The sequence below is a fragment of the Sander vitreus genome, chromosome 15 (genome assembly GCF_031162955.1).
Source record: "Sander vitreus isolate 19-12246 chromosome 15, sanVit1, whole genome shotgun sequence".
Classification (NCBI taxonomy): Eukaryota; Metazoa; Chordata; class Actinopteri; order Perciformes; family Percidae; genus Sander; species Sander vitreus.
Window position 1 is genome coordinate 4,323,532 of NC_135869.1, and position 24,588 is coordinate 4,348,119.

At 44.4% G+C, this 24,588-nt stretch overlaps 1 protein-coding gene across 3 annotated transcripts; it reads right to left on the reverse strand.

Annotated features, from left to right (window-relative positions):
• Window positions 1-1,005: 1,005 nt before the first annotated feature.
• LOC144529919 (beta-1,4 N-acetylgalactosaminyltransferase 2-like) lies at window positions 1,006-21,479 on the reverse strand. Of its 3 annotated transcripts, none has more exons than XM_078269291.1 (12): window positions 21,314-21,479; window positions 20,462-20,589; window positions 18,093-18,236; window positions 10,952-11,058; window positions 10,399-10,436; window positions 8,458-8,524; window positions 6,491-6,604; window positions 6,132-6,218; window positions 4,669-4,850; window positions 4,312-4,455; window positions 1,750-1,978; window positions 1,006-1,652 (listed from the first exon to the last, which is right to left on the reverse strand). In XM_078269291.1, the coding sequence occupies exons 1-12, from the start codon at window positions 21,314-21,316 to the stop codon at window positions 1,456-1,458; spliced, it is 1,440 nt and encodes a 479-aa protein (XP_078125417.1). In that variant the 5' UTR covers window positions 21,317-21,479; the 3' UTR covers window positions 1,006-1,455. The 3 variants fall into 3 exon arrangements, with proteins under 3 accessions (XP_078125417.1, XP_078125416.1, XP_078125418.1); XM_078269290.1 differs by having other exon boundaries at window positions 20,462-20,592; XM_078269292.1 differs by lacking the exon at window positions 18,093-18,236 and having other exon boundaries at window positions 20,462-20,592.
• Between the last annotated feature and the right edge of the window lie 3,109 nt (window positions 21,480-24,588).

Here is a 24,588-nt window from a genome sequence, read left to right on the forward strand (position 1 = left end):
ACTTTAACAACCACAATGTCCAACATTTTTTAGGGCAATGCACAGAATTACTGTAACGTAGACATAGTCCACGGATATTGTTAAAAAAGGTTTTTTTAATGCCTTTTGGCCTTTCGTTGGCACACAAGCGTTTCAGGTCACTGTAAACGCAGCTTTTGGAAACCTCCGGCTAGGGTGAAGATTTTTTTAACACACTGTTTGTGTGTTGTCGTCTAAACAGGGATTGTAATGTCAGAGTGTGCACCATTATCTCCTTTGTTATGTGTGGGCAACATGTCTTGCAATGGCAGACATGGCCAAAATAGTGCTGGTAGTCTTACCATCTTGTGTAGATGGCTATAAGTAATTGTAAATCATGAGAAATATATGCCATGATCACTACATGTTATACATGTGTTACTATAATGATATTGTGAATAGTGATCAGCAACCAAATATTGATAATGTGGAAGTTACTGCCTTTTGCCTTGGTGTGACAGCTCACTTTTTGCAGGCAGTACAAAGGCAGAGTGCAGTAACTTCAAAATAGAGGTCAAAAGTCAAAAAGTCTAGATTTTTTATGTAGATAAGTTTCATTACTAAAACATATAATTATATATATATATATATAAAAATAGTCCTAGTGTCCCACCTATTATTCAATTGGCTGGACAACTAAAAAACTTTAAAGTCATTTTTCTCAGTTCCACACTCTAGCGAGTTATGGTCTTTTGCCTTTGTAGGGCAGCCTAGAGCTAAAATTCAGTATACCGGTTTGGTCTAGTGTTAGGCTTGATATCCTTTCATCTCATTCATCTAAAATACATGTTTGATGCTTTCATATATCAACACTTTCACTAATGTTAGGTTGGAGAGCTAATTTACCTGTTGGCCCACAGACTAAAGATAAGGACACCACCCAAACTAGCAGTCAGGCCTAGTCATTAGAAACCAGATGTGGGCCAAAAGAAACTGGTGAGTCTGGGGCCACAAATGGCATAGAAAGAGTTTTAGTAGAGTAAGGTATACAATCTAGAATCTTTTATTAACATGAACAATGGGTTGTGTTGGGTTCAAACAAGCTGGGATTCAGACAAACTATACAAATAGCAATCCATGCAAACCTTATTAATATATCTTTATATGAGAGAACATTTTATAAAGCACCCAATGATAATACACACAATAAAGAAAAAGCTTAAACAAAGATATAAAATGAAATACATTTTGGAAGATAAAGAGAGGAAAAAAAAGATTTCTAATTAAAAACTTAACTTAAAATTGCATTCATACAGGCCCTGCATTTAACTTTAAGCAGCAATTCTCTGGTTTATTGGTATTAAAAGAGTCTCTCCCTATCCCAGAGGGGGCGACATTGTAAGGAGATTCATAAATAGGGTCAAAATCAGAACGGATCAAACTATGTATTTGAATAACTGGAGGGAAATATGTAACCCAATGTCCTTTTGTAGTCATCTATCCATATCTGACACACTTTAGGTGGTTTTTGAAAAAGTGAAGCTGCAGTTTGAACTCCACGTCACTGTTTCCAGGGTTTCTAAAACGGGAGTAGTGAGCATTGTCCTTGTTGTTGCCTGTTTTGGGCTGATGGTCAATGGACACATGGTCACACGTGGCGACCAGCAACGAGCCCAGGCCATCCATAAAGAACTCTAGAGTCAGAAACAGACATTTGGCCTTTAACACCTGCTTGTATCATGCCAACTAAAACTGAAAGTGTGTGGACAAACTGTCTGGGACTAGACCTACCTGAGTGCGCTACCCTTTGGAGCTTAGGGTCAAATCCCACCCTCTGGACGGCATCTGTGCGAGCCAGAAAGAAGTTGACCACCCCACTGGCCAGAAAGCATCGTGGGTAACCACGAAGTGATTGGAACTTCCCTTGAGACTTCCTGTACAGGCACCCGCCTTCCATTTCCTCTCCTTCCTCATAGAGAAGAGAGAAATAAAACTGGTTCCCTTGTACTGTCCCACCTAGCTGATGAGAACAAAGAGACAAGAGAACTGGTCATAAACTGGCTACCAGTCCATTGTGTACCTGTCTCTTGCCAAATACATGCTGGGAAAGTCTTCTGTTGACAGATGTAGTGGTTGTAAAAAAAAAAAAATAATGTGCATAGGAAGAGAAATAGTACATTTTATTATTATTTTAATCAAAAACAAGTCTAGAACTTGTCTTCCAGCTACTGGACTCTCTGCCCACACATGGACGTCGGATAGAGAGTCCTTATTCAGAAATATCAAGCACAATTGATCAAATCAACAAAGAAATGCAGAGAGGATTCATAAGTAAATTTGGCGATGAGCAGAAACCTCAAGCATGCAAAGTGAGTAAACTTAAAGGACAGGAAGTGTGTAAGATTTAGGGGGCTCGATTGGCAGAAGTCGAATATAATATTAAGAAGTATGTTTTATTTAGTGTGTAACACCTGAAACTAAGATTTGTTGAGTTTTTGTTACCCTAGAATGAGCAGTTTATATCTACATACGGTGCAGAGTCCGCCGTGTTGCACTGCCATGTTTCTACAGTAGCCCAGAATGGACAAACCAAACACTGGCCCAGATAGGGCAATTTGTATTTTTGCATCGGCCACCATAGTTGTAATACACACTTGAAGTTCCAGTTGGTTGCAATCCGCAACCTCAACGCTAGATGTAGGACCACTGACAGGTGGTACACCTTGTCAGTTACCCCAGTCCCTGGGTGCCCAAAAGGACCCTGTGACCGTTTAAAAATAATCTACGGGGGTGGTGTTTGGAGATGATCTTGTCCTGGGCACGAGCAAGACACACATCGGCCCTGGCTAGATGTCACTAAATCCTACACACTGAACCTTTAAAGCTATAGGAACTCCATTGAGTACTAGTTATCTGTGGACACAGAGCCAACCCACATCAGACCCAGGAAAAGGCAGCAAAGGCCCTGAGAAGGACCATTCACAGTGTTAGCCAGGACCGAACTGTATAAAGATAAACTATTATGACAAACTGTGAAGAGAGAATGCATATCCATCTACGAGAATCCACGGGACCTAAAAGGTTATCGCTCACTAAATAAAAACACAACATAAAACTACATCTTCAAGAGCATTTTCCTGTGGACTGGGCACATCCACCTGTCCTGTATGACAATGCCAGACCCAAACCCTGACAATATTAATATTCAAGACCTGGATGTCAAGTCAGAATATGCTGCATATGCTGCATACACACGAGCAGCCTGTGCAAAGCGCCAAATAGAGAATGCAAATGTTGAGAAAGCACGCAGAGAGGCCACATTCAATGCACCAACAGAAGAGTGTGAAGCTAAGGCAGCTGCAGAGGCAGCTGCAGATTTATGGCGTTTTTCCATTACATGATACCTGCTCGATTTGCCTCGACTCGACACAATGTGCGTCCGTTTTCCATTGCAGATTTTAGTACCGCCTCAGCGTGGCTATAAACATCAGGCCACTTGAGCTTGTTTTACAGTTCTGTGGAGGCTCCACGCAGAGCTTTCGCCGTATACTATGTAAGTGGCCTGATGTTTATACTTGTGCGCTGGTGCGTGCGTCGAGCCGGCCGTGTGTGTGTGTGTGTGTGTGTGTGTGTGTGTGTAGGCTACGGCGAAAGCTCTGCCTGGAGCCTCCGCAGAACTGTAAAACAAGCGGCGCCTCCAGGAAACTGCCGTGACCTAACGCGACACACAGAACGTGGAAGGTGTGTTGTTGTTGCCACAGCCAGAAGACACATTTAGTTTCAAATGAAGCTGGAGGCAGCAATAAAAAACACAGCTGGCTGAACTATTTTATTAAAAATAGCGGGTTTGTTCAGGACACCCCCGTCCGTCGCTTTCACGTCACCTTTTCGGCTCGCCTGAGCTCGCTTGGAACCTTAACTGAGGTGGTACTAAAAAAAGTACCTGTTAGCAGGTACCAGGTACTTTTTTTCGTAATGGAAAACCAAAAAAGGCGAGTAGAGTCAAGGCGAGTCGAGCAGGTACCATGTAATGGAAAAGCGACTTTAGAGAATTGTGACCTTGTGACTAAAGCCAGTCACACGCTATCATCACACCTGATTACACAGCATATTTAAAGACTGTGTTGCTGCCAATAGGTCTCTCTTTGGTCTTTACAACCTTATTTATACTTCCGTGACTTCAGTGCCAGGTGAAGTGGCAACACGCCAAACCAAATCTTGCTCACGGCCCCTGAAAGTACGGGGCTGGCCCTGTGTGCACACCTGACTACAGAAATAACAATGCACTTAAAACATTTTTACATGAAAATCATCAACACAAGCTGACCACTCAGACATCACTCTCATTCTTACCACGTCCAGTTCTGGGACCGCCTCCATCACCTCCACCAGCTTCTCTACCTTTGTGTTCCCCGTGAACAAAAAGTCATCGTCCACCCACAGGAAGTACTTGGTGGTTACCTGGGAGACGGCCAGATTCCTGCCAGCAAACCAGCCCTGAGGAAGAAAAAAACAACGTTCATCTTTGGAATCTTTTAAAATCTTTAAATGTTCATTTCAGGTGACAAGTACAATACAATGCAGAGCATTACAATGCTCATATTATGCTCATTTTCAGGTTCATAATTGTAATTTGAGATTGTATCAGAATAGGTTTACATGGTTTAATTTTCAAAAAACATATTTTTATTTGTCCGTGTGTGTGTGTACCTGTGCTGGAGGCATTAAGTACTGCCGGATGTGTTCTCCAGTAATGTGCTCTGGTTCAAAGCTGTCATCTGCAATGATGACTTCTATGTTGCTATAGAAACGCCGGATGCTACTCAACAACACCTTGAGTTGTGGGTAGCGCAGAAATGTCTTTGTGGCGATGGTGACATGAGAGCTGATATCTGACAGACAGAAGTAGGCAAAGAGTTAGTTCAAGAAAAGACACAAAGACATTATGATTAGAGTACATGAACTTGCTAGCTGCCTTCTTTTTTAACAGCAGATTAGCATGTGTTGGTATAGATTCATCAGTGAATAACAGATATAATACAGATCAGTGTTGTTTGATGATTATTTTTTTTTTAAATCCTCGATTTACAAATCAAATATTCATGTGCAGATACACTATAAAAAAAAAAGTCCAAAGCTGTTTACCACAGACTGTAAAAATAGTGGAAGTAGCACCGTGGCGTTCATTTTGAAGCCTCAAGTTTGGCAATTTGGCCACTGTCGCCATCTTGGTTTTTTAAAACCAAACATGTTGATTTTTTGAAGAGAGGGTGGAGCTGGGGAGGATGATATTTTAGTGATTGCCAGTGTTGTTTATGGTTACAATAGTGCTGCGCTAAGCTAAATGCTAAAGAGGGTAAGTTGCCAATTTTCAACCCTTCTGAAGCGAGTCATCCAGTGGACCTCCGGGTATTGGAGCCATTCATCTGCATGTACGGCAGTACACAGAAAAACAGCAAACTTTCCCTTAGGTCACCAGCTAATGTTAGCACTAGCTAGCTAGCTTGGTTGGCAGAACGCTGAACAAGGCATTTTTAGGCGACCAAGATGTTAAAATTAATGTTGATGAAATGATACACACAGTGAGAGGGTCTAAGTTTAGGATAAAAACATTGGCAACACCCATAAACAAGTTGACGGCTGTTTTAATGTACACAGTGCCATGGTTAGCATAGCTAAGTCTCTATCCTGATTGACAGGTCAGCTGGTAGCCCCGCCCCTAAAGCATCCCCTGCTTTATCGTCAATTTTAAAACAAATGGGACCCTCATTTACAAAAATGAACATGCTGTGTTGAAGAAGACTTGAAACTAGTGACTGAATTATGTTCATTTTGCCGTAAACTTTTTTACAAGCTGACTTCTTTTTGCAACCAGTGGAGTCGCCCCCTGCTGGAAATTTGATAAAATGCAGGTTTAAGGCACTTAAGCTATGCTGTTTACCCCAAAGCACGTCAGTTTCATCATTCTTCTTGCTGTATCTTTTATACAAAAGGTAGATTTTAAATTTGACTAGTCGTTTATCTCATGAAAATAACCTGCTGTGACATCAAACTGATTAATGCTTCATTGGCTCAACCCACAGAGCATAGAAGCAGCACTTTCCTGCTATTGATAATAATTAAATGTTAACTTAATTTTTATCCACCAGACTCCATGTTGAGTGCACTCCTACCTGTCCCCATGTCGTGCAGCACTGGCAGCTGAGGCTGTTTGATGGTAATGGGAAACACAGCTTCGTGGTTTTCAAACTGGAAGCATGCTAGGTACAGAAAAGGACAGCTAAGCAGTGTCTTACTCCTAACGTACTAGTTGTTGATATTTAGAAAACAACGTGGGCTTAAATTAAGCTGCATTTCACTAATTCTAGTAAACACACACAGAACCACACATTCATACCTGTACAACAATTGTTTTTGATTACATTAACCATATTAGGACTTGCGTTATTTTGTGCATTTCATTTCTGCAACGACAGCCATTTCACATCAAGATTCGGTTTTCTAGCTCAGTTCCTATTTCTTAGATGCATACCGAGGTCTCCAGTGTGTATATGGTAGACAGTGCTGGTGTAGATCACTTTAGCCAGCGCGTCGTTGAGGATCACCAGGCTGCTAGACTCCATAATAAGTCTGGTCCCACCACCACCTGTCAATTTTTTTTGCCAAAACATAAAAAAACAGATTTTAACAAGAATTACTGTGATACTTTGATTAGTTAATAAGTGCAATATAAAATGTAGTTTGTTTAAATACTCAAGTAGCTATACTTTGCTAGGGATGCACCGATACCCAAATGTAAGTACAAGTATTACATACCGATATTATATCGTTACAGTTCTAACAACATCTGACGCTGCGGCCCCCGCCAGCAATTTCGGCCACTCAAGACAATGCTTGCGATTTCCACCAACACATTGTAAAAGTGTTCCAAAAGCTGCTCTCAACTCTGCTCCACTACAAATATGAACCAGGTCTATTTCTGATGGAAACGTGGGGCGTTCAACAGGCCAGGCAGGGATTGGAAGGGCTAGCATCCAGTCAATTTTTTAATTAAACACCCTTTGCCACAAATCTTTGATCCGTGTCGTCCATAACCGGACTAAATGGAAGACACCATTTAACTATGTAGACTACTTACTTTTATGGTAGAAGCATAAATATCCAGGAAATATTACCAAAACAATGGAATCTGCGAGTTGGGCAGGCAAAACAATCTGTTTCTGAGACGCTCCCATGTGTTATGGTGCATGGTGGCTGACCGAACAAAACTATGACGTAGCCAGTGCGCGGCGTACCTGTGCCTGGTGAAATTTCAGGGTTGGCCTTTTTTGGAACAGTGAGAAGCATGAACCTTCTGCAGGTCCAGCATCACCAACTCTTTGGTGTCTGTAGCACTGATGTTTGAGAAAAAAAATATCTTTATACACCCTTTACCTAGAGTACAGTTGCCATGCAGTAGAGATTTGTCACTTGATGGCTGCAGTTTATGTTCTGTAAGAGCCAATTTGAGCTCAGGGGATAAATAGGAAGCAATATTTGGTTGGTCAGGTGTTCTTAGTCTGGGTCGACGGAAGTTCATTTCCAGAATAAACGCGCCAGATGTTCCAGCGAGGTGTGTTGCTGTTGTCTAACTCTGTTCGCTTTGGGAAACCACAACAAACTTCGAGCTAGCAACCTACATGCTGAAAATGTCAAGTTTGAAAGAAAATTTGGATCGTGCAACAAGGCAGGGACCGATTGGCGGGGATTTGCTACGGACAAAATGCACACGGCGATACACTGTTAAGAGCAAATTATGTTTAACCGTGCATCCAGCTAATTTATATAACTCATGTTACTGTATTATAACAGTTAACTTCATTCCATATTGTATGTGGCGTTTTCCTTTGCGGGGTGCAAATGTTCCACCAAAACAAGTTCCTTCCTGAGACCATTTTGCAGAGCCACCTTATCTGCTAGTGGAGCTTAGCACCGCCCAAACTGATTGTGATTGGTTTAAATAAATGCAAACAACCCAGAGTGTTTTTTTTTTTCTCCTATCCTGGAATGTTTGTGTGGTAGAGCCCGACCTAACTCTGCAGCGCTGTGGCGATAGGTCTAGCGATGTCAGACTTGGTGTTCTACTCGGAAGCACAGACAGACAGTTTTTTGACAACACCACTACAGACTGCACGAACACACATACCCATACACGCCATGCACATGTACGCCATATACATGTATGCCATATATAACTTCTTCTTCATCTAATTGACCTACAAGGTAAAAGGTGTGTCAACTGTTCAACCCATGGTACCTCAGGGACTTAAAGCTTGGGCTTAGCCTCTACAGGTTCCCTCATCTGTCAAAAGTTTCGAAAGCACGGTCACAGCAGGAATCACATCTGATTCAAATGTCTTTCAGGCAGGAGTAGGCTAAAGCTCATTTGCTTAAACAAATCAGACTTAGTCAAATCCAACTACAACCTATATGAAGTTAGTTCTGATATCGAAATCTCACCTTGGACCTTCACCCCTTCAGCTAGATTCTCCGTAGTCAGGACCCCTTTGGACACATTCAAGGACACCTAGAGTAGACACACCAGAGTAAATCTTCTATTATCTACATTAATTTCAAATAATGATTTAAATCATGTCCAGGAAAATTGTGACTTTGTACAAGGATCCTATCCTTCTGTCCTATCTTCCTCGGTTTTTGAGTGTAGTTGTCTTTAGGCTGGCTTGCTCACCAGCTACGGAAAATTCCTCTGGTTGCTAGAAGTCGCGTACAGTGGTCAGTCCATAGATCTGACCAGGATTCTCCAGCTTAGGTTCTTATGTTAATTTAAGGACCTTTAGCTTGAAGCTTGGTTGGTCTATAGCTAACTGCTGGCAAATTGTTGGAGGCTCCAGTTGCTTGGATTTCCTGGCTTTGCTTGCTAAAAACAAGTGGAATTAGCCTAAAATCGTGAAATGGTGTATCAAAAAGAAAATCTTCATATTTTACCATTTTATGAAATTTGTAAAGATTAAAAGAAAGTTCATGAAATCTATACTAAAGATAATTCTTGGAATGTAATATTTTTGTTTGCAAAAAAAAAACTATGCAAGTAACCTGAAGCAAGAAGTTCAGTTTGGGCACATAGATTGTAAAAATAATGGACGTAGCATTGGTGATGTCACCCATTGGTTTGTGGACTTCCGTTTTCAAGCTTCGAGTTTGCATTTTGGTCATCGCCATCTTGGTATTTTAGAGCCAGAAGTAACCATATTTGGACAAAAGGGCGGAGCTGGGGAGAATGACGCGAAGCCAGTGTTGTGTATGGTTTCAATGGCGCTGCGCTATGCTAAATGCTAAAGAGGGAGAGTTGACAATTTTCAACCCTTCTGAAGCGAGTCATCCTGGTGCCGTTCATATGTAAACCACTAAGAGCTGGTTGAAAATCGGCAGACTTTCTCTTAAGTTACTAGCTAGCTAGCTTTGGTTGGGAGAAAGCTGAACAAGACAGTTTTAGCCGACCAAAATGTTCCAATCAGCTTTGATGAAGTGAAAACTTACAGAGAGAGCATGGGCAACACCCAAAAACAAGTTCACGGCTATTTTAAATGTACACAGGGCCATGGTTAGCATTGCTAAGCCTCTGTCCTGATTGACAGGTTGTTTTGTAGCCACGCCCCTACAGGGTTACAGACTTCTTTTTGCAACCAGTGGAGTCGCCCCCCTGCTGGAAAGTTGATAAAATGCAGGCTTCCGCATTGGGTTCACTTTTTAGGCACGGAAGTTACCGCTTTTTTGGGCACCAGGCTTTTAGTATCATTCTTTTGTAATATATCATTACATTTTTATTTATTTCCCAAGATGGAAGAAGGCCAGTCCCACACCACAATCAGAGAATCAGAGAAAGCAAGGAGAGCGCTGTGCTGTCTGCGCACATCTAGCACAAGCTGCAAGAACAAGGTGAGCAGCTACACCACAGACCTCAACGCCAGGGCACATTGGTCAAGACATTTTGAAAGCCAAATGGTAATTGCGTCTCATTCACAGTCAAACTCTACCATAATATTCATCACCGTTTCCTTCTGGCTTTTCAGGGAAAGTGTTTTCCTGACATTATGACAAGAATACAAATATGGACAAAATAATATTTAGACTTTTTGGCGAAAAAAAAAGAATCAAGAGTCAAAATTCAAAATAAAACTGAATAAAAATCAGCTTTCAAAATCAAATACAAAAGCAATAATTGCAGCGGTTTCAGGACCTGTACCCCGTAGTTGCAGTGAAATTTATGCCCCCATTTCTAAGGTTAACAGCAAGATGGCTGCTGTACAATGATGTTAACTGATGTCATGCCATAGTAATATCAGCACCAAGCCAAGAAATTATTTCTATAAAAACAGATTGTATTGCGTGAGATTGACCAACCGATTTGTTGCATCACATGTGGGATGGGATCACACCAACCTTGTAGCTGCTTCTTTGTCCCGCATGCAGTGCTAAACCTGAAATCAAAATCACCTCATGCTTTCATACTTTAACAGGACACATCTCTGGCTTTGGAACGTCCTCCTCTTAAACTGCTAAAAAATCCCCAAGCAGCTGTTTGAGCTGTACTATGGTAACTCTGCCCTGGAAATAAACACACAGTGTGTCAGGATCAGGAACACACCTTTCATATTGCTAAGTCAACTCATTTGCTGTGGTATTGTTTGTTGGTTATTACTACTCTCAGTTACCATATGTTTTGTATTGGCTTACACCCATACGTTTTAAGATACACTATGACAGTTCATTTCACCAGATATTCCAGCCATGTTTCATTTATGGCTTGACTAAATCCCCTAAATTCTGGTTGCTTAGACACATTTTGGTCCCAACAGATTTAGCTCCCTGAGTGCATTATTTTTCACTGTATTTTTCCATGACCTACCCAAACCAACCCAACTTGCTATTGCTATAATTAGCTATAAGTAATTAATTGACTTCAAACCTTTGTGTAATTCATTGTGTAACAAACCTGGTATGGGACTGGTGGTCAAAGGCCGTACTGTAAAACCTTGGATAGGATACTGCAGAGGAGAGTTTGGCAAAGCAATCAGCAGTCTAGATAATACAGATGTAGTCCTGTGGAGGTGAGGGTGAAGAGGAGGTAAGGTCATAAAACAGCAGTGACCCATCAGAAACTGTGACCGCAGAGGCCGCTGCTGCACATCGTCTGCCCGTGCGTGGTAGACAATGGAGGGCGAAGAAGAGTGTCTACGCAAACGGCGTAAACATGAATACATTACATCCACGGATGCAAGCTGTATGATTATACGCAGTTTGTTATTGCTTCCTAAAGAGAAGAGAGTAAACCACTGGTGACCATATTAACCACAGGGCTCCAGACCGGACCCCCACAATCTTAGCCTCAAGCATAGAGTATGCTGTGACATGTTAAAGGTGCTCTAAGCGATGTCACGTGTTTTTTAGGCTACAACATTTTTTGTCACATACAGCAAACATCTCCTCACTATCCGCGAGCTGCCTGTCCCCTGATCACACCGTAAAAAAAACAGCTGTAGACAGCCCAGGCTCCACAAACGGCAACAAAAACAAACTGGCCAACCTGCACCCACGAAACATAACAAACAGCGTTCCAGCCAATAACCGACAAGAAGGATTTTGGGGGTGGGGGGGGTTGGGGGGGTTAGTGCAAGGAAGCACGGAAGGGAGGGGACGGGATGAGGAGGAGGGAGGGGCGAGCTAGCCTCAGTTTTGTTTGAAAATACTTTGAACGTGAGCCTGAATGAGTCAGTGGCAGTAATACATTACACTGACAGTATACAATACATGGGGAAAATATGAAAAATTGTGTTTGGGGTCGATTTAAGGTGTGCGCCCCCTAAATTTTCTGCTTGTGCCCCTAAACTTTTCAGTTAGGGGCTACAGTGCTCCCAGTAAAAAAACCTGAACCACCTGAAAGTAAATCAAATATATTAAACCTACATTGTGTCAAAAACCCCTTTGTGTTATGGGCAGCTCTCTCTCTCCGCCCTGTTTTGGGTGTTTTTGTTCTCTGTTTGTCTGTGTGTATCTGTGTTTTTCCACCTGGAGTGCTGGAGGTGTGTTCAGAGGAAAGTAGGTCAAGGGACGTGGCCGAATCAATACCGCACAGCTGTTCCTCACAGCTGCAGCTCATCTACAAGATTCATTGCAGCAATACTTAAACCCGGGCTGATCACCTCTTCGGCGCCAGTTCGTTATCTACACCCATGTGGTAACTTGGCTCTGAGTTCTCAGTTTACTCAAGTTGTGTCCGTGTTGTCTTGTGCACCCTAGCTTTTGTCTTTGTTCTCCTGAGCTCATACTTACCCCGTGTTTCTGTCCAGTGACCGCTCAGACCTGCTGCCTCCTCCACTGTGCCTACAGGCTTCCAGCCTCACCGTCCAGCCTCATCCTCCACCTGTGGAAACTTCTGTGAACTCTTCCCTGCCTGTCCGCCTCGAGTCTCGTACGACCTGGATCCTTCCCCCCCTGGCTCGCCTCGGTACTCGGACCAGCCGGGAGATTCCCCGCTCAGACAGAACCCACACTGTATCTCTGAGTACCATTTTGTTCATTAAAACCTTTACAAACTGCTTTCATGGTCTGTGTGTGAAATCTCTGCGTTCTGGGTCAGAACAAGCCCCTAACACTTTGTTCTTTCAGAAATATGTACTCATTCATGTGTAATTACTTCCACCAACTAATCAAAGTATTCTCATAAGCGTAGAATCATTCGGAATACATAGGAGCTACTCGCTCTAATGACGGCAGCCCTGTAGCGCCTCCATCTTTTAAAATACATTAGCCAAAGAGGGACATACCTCCGCATTTGGCCCTCTTACACCTATCGGCACCGTGACGAATGCCAGGGGGAGATTACTCGCCAGGGAAGCGAGAAAGAGAATTAAAACGACAACACGACAGGCAAAGCAACGATATTGGAGTGGCTAGAACAGCTGCGTGTAAACGATGGAGATACTAAGAGATCATTTTGGGTTCGGCCACCGTAGGAGGAAGGGCTAGAAAGTAATATTCAGTTGGTTGTCATATACAATTTCACCGCTAGATGGGAGAAATTCTTACACAATGTAGCTTTAAGGTACATTTCTCTGAAATGTTTCTAAACGTACTTCTTTGTGACTGCATGCACGAGTTACATTTGTAATAACCTACCTAAAACCTCACACTAGACCTACATTAAAATAATCATATTCTACTGTAAAGAAAAGAAATAACTAAATATGTAATGGACCAGCACATTGGGTAAGTTATATGTGACCCCACTGGAACTGCTTAATAAAGGAGTTCAACTTCAAAATATTGTTTGGGGTAGTTATCTCATCCCGGGAGTAGCAGTTACAGTGGGGTCACACATTCTGATGGCTGCTACTTGTCAGATATGGTGGCCTCTGTTGTACTGGCTCTGTGATGACTATAAATAAGAAAACGTGTCCAGATTAGTGTGAAGGGATGAGATAACTACCCCAAACAATATTTTGAAGGTTAACGCCTTTATTAAGCAGCTACAGTGGGGGTCACATATTCTGACAATTTACCCAATGTGCTGGTCCATTAAATATTTAGTTATTTCTTTTCTTTACAGTAGAATATGATTATTTTAAGTTTTAAATGTAGGTCTAGTGTGAGGTTTTAGGTAGGCTATTACAAATGTAACCTATCGTGCATGCAGTCACAAAGAAATACATGTTTAGAAACATTTCAGAGAAAATGTACTTTAATATATTTTATTTACTTTCAGATAAATATATGTTACTATGCCTGAGGTGGTTAATATGGTCACCAGTGGTTTACTCTCTTCTCCTTAGGAAGCAATAACAAACCGCGAATAATCATACAGCTGTAACCCCTGGATGTAATGTATTCATGTTTACGCCGTTTGCGTAGACGCTCTTCTTCGCCCTCTATTGTCTACCACACACGGGCAGACGATGTGCAGCAGCGGCCTCTGCGGTCACAGTTTCTGGGTAAAGCATCCGGGCTCTCAATATTCTGTTTAAATGCCTCTTGGTAATAACGATTCCTTGCAATACCAGGTTTTTTTAGAATGTCTTTGTAACTCATTCCCAGCCTAAAATGCAATTCAATCACAGCATCTTTAGCTTGCTCTGGGTTATCGCTGTCGTGAAAAAGTAGCATTTCGTGACCACAAATTTGTTTTTCGTGGCCACAATATATTTTTTTTTCCCGGATGTCACGTCTGGGGCTCCGTATGTTTGTGCCAACCCGTAATTGTCATGCTTTCTGCTAAATGTCACTTTTGTGGAAGCAAACTAATAAGCATGAAGAAACGGTTTTACCATGCAGCTCAACGATAACAACCTACTAAGGGGACAATATCTTGGTTACAACAAAGGAATACTGGGGTAATATGTTTCACTTACAAAAAGGTAATAACCTTGTAAAAAATAAAAAATATACAATAAAAATACAATACAAAAATAACGGGTATCACTGGGTATTCATTTCTGTTCTAGGGTATTCATGGGCAAAACCTGAGGGTATTAATGGGGAAAAACATCTCAAGGTGACAGAACATCTAAATAAGAACATGGTAAAAAAAAAGAAAATAATAATACGGTAACAATAGGCTACTTCTCCGGGAACCATCACCTTATCGTGGTGGAGAGGTTTGTGTGTCCCTATGAACCTGAGGGCTGTGTTGTCTGGAGCTTTGTGCTCCTGGTAGGGTCTCCCAAGGCAAAGTGGTCTCAGGTGAGGGGCCAGACAAAGAATGGTTCAAAAAATCCTATGAAAAATCGAGGAAGGGATGAAGTGACCCTGCCCGGAGGAAGCCCGGGGCCCCCGTCTGGAGCCAGGCCCAGATGGAGGGCTCGTCAGCGAGCGTCTGGTGGCCGGGTTTGCCACGGAGCCCGGTCGGGCACAGCCCGAAAAAGCTACGTGGCGGACATCCCTCCATCCCATGGGCCCACCACCTGTGGGAGGAACCGCTGGGGTCGGGTGCGCTGCCACATGGGTGGCAGTGAAGGTCAGGGGCCTCGACGGACCAGACCCGGGCAGCAGAGGCTGGCTCTGGGGACGTGGAATGTCACCTCTCTGTGGGTGAAGGAGCCGGAACTTGTGCGGGAGGTGGAGCGCTACCGGTTAGATCTGGTGGGGCTTACCTCTACGCACAGTCTTGGTTCTGGAACCATACTCCTGGATAGGGGTTGGACTCTTTTCTTCTCCGGAGTTGCCCAGGGTGTGAGGCGCCGGGCGGGTGTGGGGATACTCACAAGCCCCCGGCTGAGCGCCACTACGTTGGAGTTTAACCCGGTGGACGAGAGGGTCGCCTCCCTACGCCTGCGGGTTGTGGGGGGGAAAACTCTGACTGTTGTTTGTGCATATGCACCAAACAAGAGTTCAGAGTATTCGGCCTTCTTGGAGACCTTGAGTGGAGTCCTGCATGGGGCTCCAGTCGGGGACTCCATAGTTCTGCTGGGGGGACTTCAACGCGCACGTGGGTAATGATGGAGACACATGGAGAGGCGTGATTGGGAGGAACGGCCTCCCTGATCTAAACCAGAGTGGTTGTTTGTTGTTGGACTTCTGTGCTAGTCATGGATTGTCTATAACGAACACCATGTTCGAACATAGGGATGCTCATAAGTGTACTTGGTACCAGAGCACCCTAGGCCAAAGGTCAATGATCGATTTTATAATCGTTTCATCTGATCTGAGGCCATATGTTTTGGACACTCGGGTGAAGAGAGGGGCGGAGCTGTCAACCGATCACCATCTGGTGGTGAGTTGGGTCAGGGGTGGGGGAAGACTCTGGACAGACCTGGTAAGCCCAAACGGGTAGTGTGGGTAAATTGGGAACGTCTGGAGGAGGCCCCTGTCCGACAGACTTTCAACTCACACCTCCGGCGGAGCTTTTCGTGCATCCCTGTGGAGGCTGGGGGCATTGAACCTGAGTGGACAATGTTCAAAGTTTCCATTGCTGAAGCTGCGGTGAGGAGCTGTGGTCTTAGGGTCTTAGGGTGCCTCAAGGGGCGGTAACCCACGAACACCGTGGTGGACACCGGTGGTCAGGGAAGCCGTCCGATTGAAGAAGGAGTCTTTCCGGGATATGTTATCCCAGACGACTCCGGAGGCAGTTGCAAGGTACCGAAGGGCTCGAAGGGCTGCAGCCTCTGCCGTGAAAGAGGCAAAGCAGCGTGTGTGGGAGAAGTTCGGAGAAGACATGGAGAAGGACTTTCGGTCGGCACCAAGGTACTTCTGGAAAACCGTTCGCCACCTCAGGAGGGGGGAAGCGGGGAACCATCCAAGCTGTGTACAGTAAGGATGGGACGCTGTTGACCTCAACTGAGGAGGTAATAGGGCGGTGGAAGGAGCACTTTGAGGAACTCCTAAATCCGACTAATACGCCCTCTATGGTAGAGGCAGAGCTGGAGGATGAGGGGGGGATTGGCATCAATTTCCCTGGTGGAGGTTGCTGAGGTAGTTAAACAACTCCACAGTGGCAAAGCCCCAGGAATTGATGAGATCCGTCCAGAAATGCTTAAAGCTCTGGGTGTGGATGGGGTTGTCTTGGTTGACACGCTCTTCAACATTGCGTGGAAGTCTGGGACGGTGCCTAAGGAGTGGCAGACCGGGGTGGTGGTTCCCCTTTTTAAAAAAGGGGGGACCAGAGGGTGTGTGCCAATTACAGGGGTATCACACTTCTCAGCCTCCCGGTAAAGTCTACTCCAAGGTGCTGGAAAGGAGGGTTCGGTCGATAGTCGAATCTCAGGTTGAAGAGGAACAATGCGGATTCCGTCCCTGGTCGTGGAACAACGGACCAGATCTTTACTCTCGCAAGGATCCTGGAGGGAGCCTGGGAGTATGCCCAACCAGTCTACATGTGTTTTGTGGATCTGGAGAAGGCGTATGACCGGGTGCCCCGGGAGATACTGTGGGAGGTGCTGCGGGAGTACAGGGCGAGGGGGTCCCTTCTCAGGGCCATCCAATCTCTGTACGACCAAAGCGAGAGCTGTGTCCGGGTTCTCGGCAGTAAGTCGGACTCGCTTTCAGGTGAGAGTTGGCCTCCGCCAGGGCTGCGCTTGTCACCAATCCTGTTTGTAGTATTTATGGACAGGATATCGAGGCGTAGTCGGGGTGGAGAGGGGTTGCAGTTCGGTGGGCTGGGGATCTCATCGCTGCTTTTTGCAGATGATGTGGTCCTGATGGCATCATCGGCCTGCAGACCTTCAGCACTCACTGGATCGGTTCGCAGCCGAGTGTGAAGCAGCTGGGATGAGGATCAGCACCTCTAAATCGGAGGCCATGGTTCTCAGCAGGAAACCGATGGAGTGCCTTCTCCAGGTAGGGAATGAGTCCTTACCCCAAGTGAAGGAGTTCAAGTACCTTGGGGTCTTGTTCGCGAGTGAGGGGACAATGGAGTGGGAGATTGGTCGGAGAATCGGCACAGCAGGTGCGGTATTACATTCAATTTATCGCACCGTTAGACGAAAAGAGAGCTGAGCCAGAAGGCAAAGCTCTCAATCTACCGGTCAGTTTTTGTTCCTACCCTCACCTATGGTCATGAAGGCTGGGTCATGACCGAAAGAACAAGATCCAGGGTACAAGCGGCCGAAATGGGTTTCCTCAGGAGGGTAGCTGGCGTCTCCCTTAGAGATAGGGTGAGAAGCTCAGTTATCCGTGAGGAGCTCGGAGTAGAGCCGCTGCTCCTTTGCGTCGAAAGGAGCCAGTTGAGGTGGTTCGGGCATCTGGTAAGGATGCCCCCTGGGCGCCTCCCTAGGGAGGTGTTCCAGGCACGTCCAGCTGGGAGGAGGCCTCGGGGGAGACCCAGGACTAGGTGGAGGGATTATATCTCTAACCTGGCCTGGGAACGCCTCGGGATCCCCCAGTCGGAGCTGGTTAATGTGGCCCGGGAAAGGGAAGTTTGGGGTCCCCTGCTGGAGCTGCTACCCCCGCGACCCGACCCCGGATAAGCGGATGAAGATGGATGGATGGACAATAGGCTAATCTGCTCACAATGATCACATTTTTTATCCGGATATGGTCTCTCAGTAATGATTGGGGGTACTGTACAATCCTTAATAAATAATGAAATATTTAAATAATGACACCAATACATGCATTCATTTATAAATCCATCCATCCACTACCTGGCTTTGTGTTGTTGGAGCTCCTTAGCTCGGCGTTTGGCCATCTTCTCATACTGATCCTTGGGGATGTGATCTTTGAGCAGCACTGAGCCGCCAGGACAGGTGCATGGAGCAGGTGGGGGAATATGACCCTGGAGTGACAAGCTGGAAGTGTGTGTGTGTGTGTGTGTGGGGGGGGGGGGAGAAGAGTTCAGAAGGATCGCAATTCTGTTCTCTTCTTTGTCATGTTATCACTTAAGAACAAGCACAATGTTCAACATTGCTTCAGGGCAACGCACAGAATGACTGTATCTTAGGCTTAGTCCACACGTACACAAGTGTTGTTGTTTTTTGAAGCGTAGCTTTTTCTATGCGTTTTGGCCTTTTGTCGTCACACAAGTTTTTAGGTCACTGTAAACGGAGCTTTTGGAAAAATCCGGCTAGGGTGAAGATTTGTAGAAATACTGTTTTTGTGTTGTTGTGTAAACAGGGAAGACTGAGTTTTTGGCTTAACGTCAAGAGTGTGCACCGTTAACTCCTTTTGTGAGGCGTTTCAAATGGGGCGACATGTCTTGCAATGGCAGACCTGGCCAAAATAGTACTGGTAACTAGGGGGAGCGCTAAGTGGAACAGCTTGATTTTCACAGCAGAGACGTGTCTGTAAACTCGTGGTAATAAAAAGGCAGAGCGCTCTCTCCCCGTGGGGTTGAAAATCCAGCTGTTCCACTAGCTGCTCCCTCTAGAGGTCTGGAGAACTTCCGTTGTGTAATCTGGATGCAGCGGTTTTTTTGTTGCATTTGTTTTCGGGAATTGTGTGCTTTTCTTTTTGCATCGTTTCTGTTTTCGGAGTTTGTGTGGTTTCTTTTTGCATCATTTCTATATTTGCAGCGTGTTTGTGTATTTGGTTGTGTTGGGTGTATTTGCAGCGTGTTTGCTAAATGCTGCGCATGTGTTGTCAAATTAATGAAGAGGTTTTATTAATTTGTTTGTGTTTTGTCTATTTGCGTGTGTTCCATTAAGTTGCAGTGCGTTTGCCCCTGTCAGCCACCGTAGTTTTAGTCATGCAACAGAAAACTCAGACAGACAGACAGAGTCTGGAGTTTAGAGAGAGAACACAAAGGAAGCCCAAGGCAATGGATATCAAGCCTAAATAAGTGTAATCCGGCAGAATTTCAATCTCTGAAGTGGAACGTCAAGTATATAGACTAGATGGCCGCCTACCAAGAGCCATGTTCTATCTGAGTTTTCTGCCTGTTAAAAAAAGTTTCCTCACCGCTGTCGCACCAAATGCTTGCTCTTCAGGAGAATTGTTGTGTCTCTGTAAGTCATAGAGTGTGGTCTAGACCTACCCTATCTGTAAAGTGACCTGTTATGATTTGACACTATAATAAAAAATGTAATCGATTGTAAGTGTTCTATTTTACGTTAACGGGTGCATACATAAGTAATAAAACATGGTGAAAGTAGTTAAGTTTAGGCAACAAAAATACAAAGGGTTAGTAGAACATCAGGGATTGTCTTAAAATTAGGGCTGCACGATATTAGGGAAAATATCTAATTGAGATTATTTTCGACTGATATTGCGATTGGGATATGATTCTCGATATTGGAGATATCGGGGTTCAACCCGATCGTTAGACCAAAAGGGGGACTGTTGGATCCAAACAAATGTGCATAAACTGATCTTGTACAAAAGAAAACATGTGGCCAACCGGCACTCAGAGACAAAAGACTCAGAGACCACGTGGTCTTTCAAACAGAGAGGTTTCGACCTACATGTAAATTCCACATCCCGTGCTCCAAACTCCTAAATGAAGAAAAGGAGATAAGAAAATGGCCTTCTTATCAAAAAGAATTATTGAAGTGTGATTTTTTGCGAGGATCTGTACCAAACTCTGTACCAGATTTTTTCTTTAGTCTGTAGGATACATTTTGTAGGCTGGGACATCTCTGCAGCACCGCAATACTTTATTTTAGAATGGTTTGACACATATGCGCCCCTGCAATTTGGATACTGCACTAGTTCATATTGCGATTTCGATAAAATTGTGATTAATTGTGCAGCCCTACTTAAAATGAGTCACGTAAAACTACTAAAATAAGAACATAATGTGACTTCACAGACTCGCAGACAGTCAATGCCTCACTGACGAAGGTCTGTAAAACTTTGATTACTTTAACAATGACGGTTTGACGTTTAGTTCCACAAGGGACACCTATGAAAGTGCTTAGTGGAAGTCCTGTGTTTGTTTGCCTTCTTACGCACATTTTTGCTTTGGATATTGCTGTCAACACAGTTGCCGTTTTCTACAAATTAGGGAAACTAAAGGACAAACTACAAAAGCAGCGCACACACACACACACACACACACACACAGAGTGGGCTTTACCTCTTTTGTATAGTGGAAACCTCTTGTCTTAGCTCTCCAGAACAGTAATGGAATATAATGAAATAGAATATCGGCAGGATGATCGCACACACAACAGCAACCCTCTGTAGTATTTTGGTAATCACAGCCTGCTGAAGCGAAAGACACACACTTTTAGGTTTGGGCTCATAATTCCTGAAATGTAAGTAACCAAGCTAATTTAATCAAGCCTTTAGACTTAGACTTAGAAGACTTAGACTTGCCCGAGAGGCAACTTGTTGTACAGTACAGGCATATTAACACATAACCACAACACAAACATTGAACAAGACAACTACAGCACTATTTATCTAACACATACAGTACATACACACATGAATAAATAAATACAATAAAAAGGAGTATGTTGCGCTTCCCTAAAAGGCCTAATTTCATAAACTGCACAGTACTTCACCTACAGTATGTTCCTCTTCCAGTCATACCTCTCGCCACGTCGTATTTAACTCCTAACATGTAATTGTGTCAAACATGTTTTTGTTTCATTTCTTTGCTTGCCTAATTAATTCGTTGCCTAATTATTTCTACTCTGAATACAGTACAACATATAACATTTTGTTTACATTTAAAATGGATTACATGTTAACCGAAAATAGAGAAAGAAGAAGCAAAAACAGTAGGCTAGCATTACAGGATCAAATCAATGAAGAGTTGATGATGCCAGTACTATGCACACATTCTAAATCACTCTGGATGAGTATTAGAAAACCAGGAGCAGCAGTTATTATTAAGACCACGCAGAAATACAGAGAAAATGTCACCATGAGAACCAAAAACATTATAGTTTATGTTACAGAAAGATGAATGAGTATTTACCATGTTCTCTTCTTCAGGCTCTACTCTTAGCTATTGATCCAGGGCAATGGTGATTATGATAGATAACACGGAAAGTTTGACAAACCTGTTTGACTCGCTCTTAAACACAAGAAACTGCAGGCACTAACCATATGCAAACAATGTCCGCTCAACCTCACAGTCCCATCGCTACTAAGCAGGAAGAGCCACCCCCAACAGGTGATAGGCTGTGTGTGTGTGTGTGTGTGTGTGTGTGTGTGTGTGTGTGTGTGTGTGTGTGTGTGTGTGTGAAATGACGTTAACAAAAAATACATAAATTGTTGTGGTTAACGTAAAGTGTCCATGTTTATTATATGCAAGTTTTCTCCAAAATTATACCGGAGCATACAAGTGAAATTAACTACCTTCTTCTCTACCGCCCATCCCACAAAGGAGTACAAGCCTCTGCACAGAGCTCAGTCTCCCCATATACAATGTTCCGGCATTTCATATTTCTTCAGTTGTCAGCTCAGCCTGCCTGTGTAAACGTCGATCTGAAGGCTCCACCAGCAGGCCAAAACCTAAACTGAACTGACCTTCGCCTTCTGACCAGCAGATTATTAAAACTGCTGAATGGAAACTGGTCGGTAAGAAAATGACTCAAATATATACAGAAGAGGACCAAATGTGAGTTTAACGTCAGAATTCTGAGAAGAAAAAAAAAAAAAAGGTCAAGAGCGCTGACTTTAAACTCAGAATTTTGACTTTGAAAAAGAAAAAAAAAGAAAAAAAACTCACAATTCTGACTTTAAACTCAGAACTCAAACACATTTTTCACATGTGGCCCTGATCCTCTTCTGTACAAATATTACAGAGAATAGCCTGAACTGATGAACATATCCAGTATTATCTGACTCAAATAAAAAAAAAAATAAAGAAAACGCTAATAACCTTTCACCTAAAAACACACGGGCGCCCATATATAGGAAGATTACTCCTCGACACAGTCACTCCCCTTCTCTCTCTCCCCTTTCATGTCCTCAGCTGTCCTGTCTAATAAAGGTTGAAAATGACCCAAAAAAAATAAAATAGGACTAATTCATGAATTAAGTTAAAATAGAATAACGGAAATAGACTATCGATTAATCATTAATATCTTTATATTAAAATTCATTATTTATTTTACTTTTTATAAATTAAAAATGCAATGAAAATACAAAAATACAGCGGGTTTTTCCTCTTTGAGATCTTTATTACAAGAAGAACAACTTGTGGCAGTTAAACTGGACGTTCGGTTAGGCTAAACTTGAAGATATATGCGCTGCGGTGCGTTAAAGCAGCTGCGAGCCGGCGTTCTTAAACAGAGACCCTTGTTTGTTCCAAAATAATAAATAATTAAATAAAAAAAGAATGTTAAATAATAATACTTAGATCGGACAGGTTTTGTGTCGGTGTAAGAAATGCGAATGACACAAGCTCACCAGACTGAACCTGTATAGATATATGATGGGGGAATCAATAATCAGAAAAAATGCTGTATCTCAATAGGTGCGCATGAAACGCAGATAACAGGCAAGTATGCATGTAATTAGTTATATCATGTAAACTAAGATGAACCATCTCCGGGAACCATCACCTTATCGTGTTGGAGAGGTTTGTGTGTCCCTATGAACCTGAGGGCTGTGTTGTCTGGAGCTTTGTGCTCCTGGTAGGGTCTCCCAAGGCAAAGTGGTCTCAGGTGAGGGGCCAGACAAAGAATGGTTCAAAAATCCTATGAAACATCGAGGAAGGGATGAAGTGACCCTGCCCGGAGGAAGCCCGGGGCCCCCGTCTGGAGCCAGGCCCAGATGGAGGGCTCGTCAGCGAGCGTCTGGTGGCCGGGTTTGCCACGGAGCCCGGCCGGGCACAGCCCGAAAAAGCTACGTGGCGGACATCTCTCCATCCCATGGGCCCACCACCTGTGGGAGGAACAGCTGGGGTCGGGTGCGCTGCCACATGGGTGGCAGTGAAGGTCAGGGGCCTCGACGGACCAGACCCGGGCAGCAGAGGCTGGCTCTGGGGACGTGGAATGTCACCTCTCTGTGGGTGAAGGAGCCGGAACTTGTGCGGGAGGTGGAGCGCTACCGGTTAGATCTGGTGGGGCTTACCTCTACGCACAGTCTTGGTTCTGGAACCATACTCCTGGATAGGGGTTGGACTCTTTTCTTCTCCGGAGTTGCCCAGGGTGTGAGGCGCCGGGTGGGTGTGGGGATACTCACAAGCCCCCGGCTGAGCGCAGCTACGTTGGAGTTTAACCCGGTGGACGAGAGGGTCGCCTCCCTACGCCTGCGGGTTGTGGGGGGGGAAACTCTGACTGTTGTTCGTGCATATGCTCCAAACAAGAGTTCAGAGTATTCGGCCTTCTTGGAGACCTTGAGTGGAGTCCTGCATGGGGCTCCAGTCGGGGACTCCATAGTTCTGCTGGGGGACTTCAACGCACACGTGGGTAATGATGGAGACACATGGAGAGGCGTGATTGGGAGGAATGGCCTCCCTGATCTAAACCAGAGTGGTTGTTTGTTGTTGGACTTCTGTGCTAGTCATGGATTGTCTATAACGAACACCATGTTTGAACATAGGGATGCTCATAAGTGTACTTGGTACCAGAGCACCCTAGGCCAAAGGTCAATGATCGGTTTTATAATCGTTTCATCTGATCTGAGGCCGTATGTTTTGGACACTCGGGTGAAGAGAGGGGCGGAGCTGTCAACCGATCACCATCTGGTGGTGAGTTGGGTCAGGGGGTGGGGGAAGACTCTGGACAGACCTGGTAAGCCCAAACGGGTAGTGTGGGTAAATTGGGAACGTCTGGAGGAGGCCCCTGTCCGACAGACTTTCAACTCACACCTCCGGCGGAGCTTTTCGTGCATCCCTGTGGAGGCTGGGGGCATTGAACCCGAGTGGACAATGTTCAAAGTTTCCATTGCTGAAGCTGCGGTGAGGAGCTGTGGTCTTAGGGTCTTAGGTGCCTCAAGGGGCGGTAACCCACGAAAACCGTGGTGGACACCGGTGGTCAGGGAAGCCGTCCGACTGAAGAAGGAGTCTTTCCGGGATATGTTATCCCAGACGACTCTGGAGGTAGTTACAAGGTACCGAAGGGCCTGAAGGGCTGCAGCCTCTGCCGTGAAAGAGGCAACGCAGCGCATGTGGGAGAAGTTCGGAGAAGACATGGAGTTTTGGTCGGCACCAAGGTACTTCTGGAAAACCGTTCGCCACCTCAGGAGGGGGAAGCGGAGAACCATCCAAGCTGTGTACAGTAAGGATGGGACGCCGTTGAC